The 7,740-nt window shown below is 59.1% G+C and overlaps 1 protein-coding gene across 6 annotated transcripts; it reads right to left on the bottom strand.

Moving 5' to 3' along the window:
* Nucleotides 1–2,002: 2,002 nt before the first annotated feature.
* Nucleotides 2,003–7,740, bottom strand: REPIN1 (replication initiator 1). 6 transcript variants are annotated; one of them, XM_073810055.1, is made up of 3 exons: nt 7,193–7,740; nt 6,332–6,517; nt 2,003–4,784 (listed from the first exon to the last, which is right to left on the bottom strand). In XM_073810055.1, the coding sequence occupies exons 2-3, from the start codon at nt 6,474–6,476 to the stop codon at nt 3,073–3,075; spliced, it is 1,857 nt and encodes a 618-aa protein (XP_073666156.1). In that variant the 5' UTR covers nt 6,477–6,517; nt 7,193–7,740; the 3' UTR covers nt 2,003–3,072. The 6 variants fall into 6 exon arrangements, with proteins under 6 accessions (XP_073666156.1, XP_033719350.1, XP_019789483.2 ...); XM_033863459.2 differs by having other exon boundaries at nt 6,332–6,446; nt 7,193–7,739; XM_019933924.3 differs by having other exon boundaries at nt 2,003–4,787; nt 7,193–7,738.

Raw genomic sequence — 7,740 nt, 5'->3', positions numbered from 1 at the left:
AAATCACTAGGCCATCAACTCTTCAAATAGAGTCTCATTCATCTTATTTTCTGAGTACCTAGTGAGAGTTCAACCAAGACTTGTGGAATTCCAGCATTGTAGCTCCACATCTGCCCCTGGCTATGAGTGGGGAAGTCATTTCCACTCTCTGGGCCTGTTTCTTCCTTCCACAGAGTGAAAGACTTCCTCCAGATTGACATTTCATGACCAAGGGTACTTCAAGGATGGAAAAAATGAAGCACACCTGGGATCCTATTTCCATGAAGCGAAAAAAGGGGAGGCTGCACGTGTGAGTTTGCAGATGCACAGGAAAAATGTCTGGAAGGCCACCCTCAAACTCTTTGTGGGATTCAAAGAGAAAAGCCATGGGGCCGGGGGAGTGGGGCAAATAAAGAACTTTTACATTAAAAAATAAATCTACATTTTGTCCGCATTGTTTAATTTTGACAAGATAATTTAATACTTTTGTGATTATAAAAGAAGGAGAAACAAAAACAAAAACCAAACCTGGACTCTTTAGAAGAGGACAGCTCCCGTCAGCAAAGGGCTGACCCCTCCAACGGGGCAGTCCCTCCTTCAAGACTGCTGTCAGCATGTGCTCTGCTGAGCAAGGACTTGGGACCCACTTGGCCCTCTAAGAGACTTGGGGAGGAACCATGGGCAAGTTCACTCTGTTCTTACTTTCCCAGCCCCTTCAAGGCCACTTCCATGGCTTTCCCTGAACTTTGGTCCTCTCCTCATCATCTCTGCCCAAAAGCAGCGGGCAGCATAGCATTAGAGGACACAATGCCGGGCATTTCCTTTACAAGTAATGATTTTTCAAAAAGTCAGGAACCCTGATGAGATTCCCTCTACTTCACCCTTCCCCTCCGCCATCCTAACCCTGGATCCCTGAGGACCTGTCCCCTGTTCCCTGCCCATAATCCCCAGACATCTAGCTACTTTCCTTGTCACCCCGCAAAAAGCACTGCTCCCGTCACTTGAAGCCCTGAGCTTCCTTAGAGAGACATATTTAAGTGAGGATTTCTGGAGACAGTGCTCCCAGGCCCTGAGAGAGAATTTGCCATCAATTACACAGGTTTGTTTTTTTTGTAGTTTTTTTTTTTTAACTACACAGGTTTTGAAGTGGCCTCCTAACACCATAAAGCAACATAAGGCTCTGTCTGCTTCCATCCTACACACGTGGAACCCCCCCAAACCCTCATCCATCTCTCTCCACTCACGATCTGTGTACAGGTATAAGTCCCCCCAGACTTAGGCCTCTTTGGGGTAAGACTCTTATTTTTGTAAACCCCCAGTTTCCATCACATCAAGCACACAGTAGACATTTAATACTTGTCTTCACCAAAAGCAGCAGCACCGCAGTTGCTCAATAAACATGCAGCGGTGGTCAAGAGCCTGGGTTTTGGGTTGAACACACCCGGGTTTGTATTGCCTCTGCTGATTACCAGTTATATGACCTTGAGCAAATGTTTTCATCTGTAAAAAAAGAGTACCTGCCGAACTCTAAATTGTTAGATAATTGAAGTAAACTTCTTTGCAAGGTGCCATGATATTAACAAACTGTGGTTGCACCAGGCTCGGTGCTGGAAATCTATGCAGAAACTACTAAGACAGACAGGAAAAGGGCCTATTGATACCTGCCGAAAACAGGCACTCAAATGCACATGAAGCAACCAGTGCAGGGAAGCGTACACATCTGCTACAGATACGGGAACCGTAGCAGGCCAGCCAGGGAGGCACGGCAGGACAGAATCAAGTCAGACGTTTTCTCCCTGACAACTGACACCCAGCAAGGCTAACTTGACCCCTAGAGAGGAAACCCCACTTGCTGGGTGTGCCTGACCCCACCTCGGGGAAGTACGGGCGGGTGTGCAGAGAAGCTGGACAAGCCGGCCACTCGGCCTGTCACCCACCCCAACGCCCAACCCCGTCGGAGGAGAGCTGCTGCCCCTCCCTCCAACACCACAGCTCCCCAGGACAAAGAAACACTTCTCAGCCACCGGTTCTAAAACCAGATCTTTATTCTCTAGTTTGAAAAGGAGGATAAGTGGTTGTGTTTAGTTCCAGAGAACAAGGCCCAACAGTAGAAATTACAGGGAAGCAGACTTCATTCATTATAAGGAAGAATTTCTAACAATCAGAATTATCCTACAGTAGAACCAGGGCCTGGGGGGGTGGGGGGGGGAAACTCCCTGTCACCTAAGTATTCAAGCAGAAGCTGGGCATCCAGACGCTAGAAATGCTGAAGGGGAAACTCACCCCCATTTCCCATCAGCTGGCCCTCCGTTATCAACGGGGCAGTCCTCCCCACTACATGCCGAGTTCTGAAGGGAGTGAAGGCAGGCTGCGGTGTTCAGACAAAAGCCCTGACGCAGGGTGGCTGACAGCCAGGGGATGCCCTAAGCACTGGGAGGCTGGTGGGTAAAGCAAGTCAGACAGGTGGGGAGATGCCCAGGGCAGGGGACTGGATCCTCTGGGAGGAAGGCGAGCCAAGCACTAACAGTAGATGGGTCTCTCCAAACCTGGGTGCCTGTGCAGGGGCAGGACGGAGGGGATGTAGTGAGGCAGGCTGGAGCAGCTCGGCTTCGCCTCCCAGTACTGGAAAAGGCCCAGGTGCCGCCCGAGGCCGGCAGGTTCTCCCAGGTATATCCATCTGGTCCACTTTTCCTCCTGGGCGCTCATTCACTAAGGACTGAACCACACCTACTTCCAAAAAACGAGCTGAAGGAACTCATAACAGACAGAGACATTAAGGCGTTAACACCAGAGGAGAGGGGTCTTCCTGTCCACTGGTGGCCCCTCCGGCCGGAGGGCTCTAAGGGGTGGGTGGAGCTGCTATTGCTACTTTTCCAGGGCGCAGGGCAGTCAGGACTGAACCTTAGCAAACACCAGCTGGAGGCCGGGGTCCCTGCTCTGCAAGTGGACTCCCTGACTGCAGGGGTAGAGGACCCCCCTCTCTAACGGGGCAGGCTCACTCCTCTCCCCCCCCTGCCTACAAGCAGTGGCACAGGGCACAGTATGAATGATGCCCAGGCCCGACCTCCCTCGGCCCCCGCCGCCCCTGCCCCTTCAGACATCATGCTTCTTCTGATGGGCCAGGAGCTTCTCCTCGTCGTCAAAGGTCTGGCCACAGATGGCGCAGCAGAAGGCGCCGTCCCGGATGTGGCTCTTGCGGTGGGTGATGAGGTTGGACTTCTGACTGAAGCTGCGGTCGCAGTCGGGGCAGGCGTAGGGGCGCTCGCCCGTGTGGATGCGCCGATGCGACACCAGGTTGGACTTCTGGCTGAAGGCTTTGCCGCAGTCGGGGCAGACGTAGGGCTTCTCGCCGGTGTGGATCCGCCGGTGTGCGGCCAGGTAGGGCTTGTGGCGGAAAGCTTTCCCGCAGTCCGGGCAGACGAAGGGCCGCTCCGGCGCGTGGTCGCGCCGGTGGGCGGCCAGGTGGCTCCCCTGGGAGAAGCGGCGCCCGCACTCCTCACAGGCAAAGGGCCGCTCGCCTGAGTGGACCCGGGAGTGGGCCACCAGGTGGGTCTTCTTGCCGAAGTTCTTCCCGCACTCGGCGCAGGTGAAGGGCCGCTCGCCCGTATGCTGCCGCTGATGGGCCCGCAGGAAGCGCTCCAGCCGGAAGCTCCGCCCACAGTCCTCGCAGCTGTAGAGAGAGGGCGGGGCCTCCGCCTGGTGGCCGGGGGGCTCCCCTGGGGCCTCCAAAGGCTCCGGGGCCGGCTTCAGCGGGGGCTCCGGGGCGGGCTCTGACGAGGGTTCCGGGGGGCCGGCGGGAAGCTGGGGGCTCCCCGAGCGGGGGGCACCCTGGGCAGACCCTTCGGAGCGCTTGTGGATCTTGCTGTGCGACAGCAGGTTGGGTTTGTGGCGGAAGCGGCGGCCGCACTCGGTGCACGGGTAGGGCTTCTCGCCCGTGTGGATGCGCCGGTGCGAGGTCAGGTAGGGCTTATTGGTGAAGCGCTTCCCGCACTCAGGGCACTGGTGGGGCCTCTCGCCTGTGTGCACGCGGCGGTGGGCGATCAGGTTGGGCTTGTGGCGGAAGCGCTTCCCGCAGCAGGTACACTGGAAGGGGCGGTCGACGGTGTCTCCACCGGGCCGGGGCGCGGTCACCGCAGGACGGCCCCGAGGCCGAGGCCCGAGGGCCTTGGCCGCCGCTTCCTCCAGGGCTTCGGCCACGTGAACCCGCTTGTGAGCAACCAGCTGGTCCCACTGGGCGAAGCTGCGGCCGCAATTGCCGCATATGAAGGGCCGGGCCTCGGGCGCCGGGGGGTGGCAGCGCCGCAAATGGGCCCTAAGCTGCTTTCTCCGCCAGAAGCGTCTCTCGCAGTCGGGACAGGCGATGGGCCGCTTTGCCGCCGAGTGGGCCAGCAGGTGCAGTACCAGGGCCACCCAGCCTCGGAAGCTCTGCCCGCAGAGGTGGCAGGCAAAGCCCAGGTCTGGGGTGGCGGCGGCATGGACCTGGCAGTGCAGTGCCAAGAAAGGGGCGTGGCGGAAGCGACGGCCACACTCGGGACAGGGCAGGGGCAGCCGGGCCTGGCAGCGCCGGGCATGAAGCCAGAGGGCCACCCAGCCCGGGAAGTGCCTTCGACAGTGGGCACAACGATGGGCCCGACCTAGGGCCTGGCTGCCCGGCTGGGCCACGGCAGTGCCTTGTGACCTCAGCCCTTGGGGCTCCTTCTCCAGGGTCTGGGGCGACTCCTGGGAGGGCCCAGAAAGGAGTCGCGGCTGGGCGGGGCCCATGGCCACGGGGCCCCTGCAGCGACGTTCCAGCATCGGTTCTTCCTCTGCTGGGGGTGGAAAGGCACAGTCACTCTACAGAGCCACACAGCCTGCCCCCAGCTCCTCCCCTGCAGACCCCAGGCCCAAGAGGAGCTCGCCCCTCTCCACTCCTGGAGCCCTGGAACCTAGACTACTCTTCTATTTCCTTGTATTATATGATTTAATTCTTGGGCTTCCAGATACCATTTCAAATATATCTGTCTTTAATTCTTTTTTTAAGTTGGAAGATATTTAAATTTATTTTTACTTTCCCACATCACTAATCATGGGTATGAGTGGCTTGTATCTCCATCCGGAAAACATAGCACTATCAAGTTACTATTATATCCAGTGGAGAACTCAGTCTTTGGGTTAATTAAGTCTTTACTGACCCTGGAAACTACCAGAAGGAAGAACCCTGACACTCCTTGGAATCCCCCTCAGCCCGTGTCTGGCATGGAGTAGACACTCTGGTGCTGGCTGTATGAACATTCCTGCCTTAGGACGGAACAGAAAACGCAGTCACCTCTCCCTACAGCGCTTTACGCTTTTCCAAGTATTTCCCTTCTGCCCTCTCCTTATTTCTACTATTTCCTGTTGCCGTATCGGAGCTTCACAGCAACTCAGTGAGGCTGGACCAGAGGTATTAAGTTCCCTGTTTCATAGATGGAGCAACGGTGAGGCATAACAGGGTGATGGGACTTGCCCGAGGGCACAGAGTAAACCAACAGCAGAAACAAGACTAGGGGACAAGTCTTCTAAACTCCCAGGCCAGTGTTCTTTCCTCTAAAATACCTGAGTTTGTAAAGATCTCACAGAAAGAAATTCCAGTGGCCTCTCATTCCTATGATCCTCTCCTGGGCTCTAATCTAAGCCAATCTTGGGGAAGGCACTTTGGCCTCCCTAACCTCGGTCTCTCACGGGAGCAGCCTGGAGCGCCAGTGAAAGCGGCTCTTCTCAGGACCAGGAGGGGAACACCGGATGCTACCGCCGGCCCAGCATGATGCCAGGCCACTGCTTGCCCAGACTGTGCCCACATTCTCCCCGCCTGCCCTCCTCCACCCCCACACACAATTAGGCCGTTTAAGGAAGGAGAGCGCTCTTGAATCCCAGGAACGCCCGCAGCCTGCTGCCCTCGGGGGCGCTCCTGTCTCTGCCTCCCTCGGGTGATAGGGATTATTGGGGCAAGAAAAGGGGAGAAAGGAAGAGACTATAATCTCTGGCCCCTACCGGTCCTGCCCCAACCCCGCCAGGGGCTGCCCCACATTCGGCTCTTCCAGAGCCTGGGAGCGCAGATTCCTGCAGGGTGGAATGACGGATAGACTCCTCGGGACCTTCACTGCCTGCTCACAAGTTCCAGACACATCCTCCTCATTTCCGCAGAGCCTGTACTCCTCTCCAGAAGCACAGACATGACTCATTCCCAGCGGTCAGAATGAGCACAGGGAAGACTCCCAGGATGTGAGAACGTGACCCCTTCCCCACAGGCACCCTCCTTCCACCAGGATGGGGAGGCCTGAGCACAGGGTCCATGGAATGGTTCGAGAACCCAACAAAGAAGGCCACACTCTACCCTGCAGGCTGTGGAGCTGGAGATGAGGCTTTTTCCAGCTCCTCCCGGGGATGTTCCTGCGGCTGGAGCGCCTGCTTCCGCCCACACTCTGGTAGTCCCCAGACGTCAGAGAAAACTGCAGCAGTAAAGACACCCCTACCCCCATGGCAGAGCTCAGACCTCTGAGGGCAGAGAGGCCAGCCTTACCTGTGGGGAGGGGAGAAAAAACGTGCGTGAGGCTGTGAGCTCCCCTAGGGCAGTCATCTTTGTGTCCTCGCCAGCCTCCCCTCCCCCACCCTGCCCCACACCCCGCCTGGCAGTGACCTTACTGGATACTGGATTAATAAATGAACGTGCCCCCTTCACCAAGGAAGCACAGGGCCGCGTTTGAGGGTCATTTCCTCCACTGCTAAGGTCACAGCATGAATTATCCAGGCCGATGGCGAAAAGGCCGGCCTACGGCAGGAACTCTGGAATCCCTGCTGGCTCCCCTCCCCCCACCCTCCTCCCAGCAGGAATTCCAGGTCTGTTTCCCAGGGGGCTGCGCAGGCGAGCTCTGGTGACAAGGACTCGGTCAGAATCCGCTGGCGCGTGCTAGGTGGCAAAGGGCCGTGGAGACCCCACACCCGCCTTCTGTATTCGCGCGTGTTCCCCCCGTCCACGTTCGCGGACACACTGCTCCGCGCTCCCCGAGGGGGCCCTTTCCGGTCCCCACGCAGAGCGCAGCTCGCGGAGCCTGTGCGCAGGTGCGCGGACTCGCCCCCCCCATTCGGTCCAGCAGTGTGCCCCCCCCCAAACAGCGCGCACTCGGTCACGCGCCCGGCAGGTAGGGCCGCCCCACCACGGGCCTGCGTGGAACCCCGCGTCCTGCCCGGGTCGAACCTCTCTGGCGGGGAGCGCGGAGGCGCGTCGCGCGTCCATGAGGCCGGAAAGCCGGCGCCGGCGGCCGCGCTCCCCACCCCGCCGCGGCGACAGCAGCAGGTTCGAGTTCACCACTGCCAGGCCCGTGCCCAGCCCCCCCGCCGGTTCCCAGCGCCACGTGACTACAGGAGCTGCCGAGGGTCAGTCGCGGGCTCGGGCCGGCGGTCGCGGCCGGAGGGCGGGGCGGGCAGCGGGGCCGGCCGCGCGGGATCCCTCCCCCGCCCCCAGCGCCCCCTCGCGGCCCGGGCCCGGGCCGGGGGCGGCCGCCGCGGGCCCGACTCCGTTGCCATGGCGACCACAGCCCGGATTTTCCGGGATGAGCCCGGCTCCAGTTTCCCGACCCTTTGTCCCAACGGAGGACGCACGTCCCTGGGCGACCGCGTGGTCAGCCTGCGGTCACTTGGCTAGATCCGGCTTCGCTGGCCTAAGCGCTCCTAGCTGGCCCGAGCCTTCGAGAGGGCGCCTCCCACCCCCGGGCCGCCCCCTCCTCTTCTCCTGCCACCTCGACC

The sequence above is a fragment of the Tursiops truncatus genome, chromosome 9 (genome assembly GCF_011762595.2).
Source record: "Tursiops truncatus isolate mTurTru1 chromosome 9, mTurTru1.mat.Y, whole genome shotgun sequence".
Taxonomy (NCBI): Eukaryota; Metazoa; Chordata; class Mammalia; order Artiodactyla; family Delphinidae; genus Tursiops; species Tursiops truncatus.
This window is presented reverse-complemented; position numbering and strand designations above follow the sequence as displayed.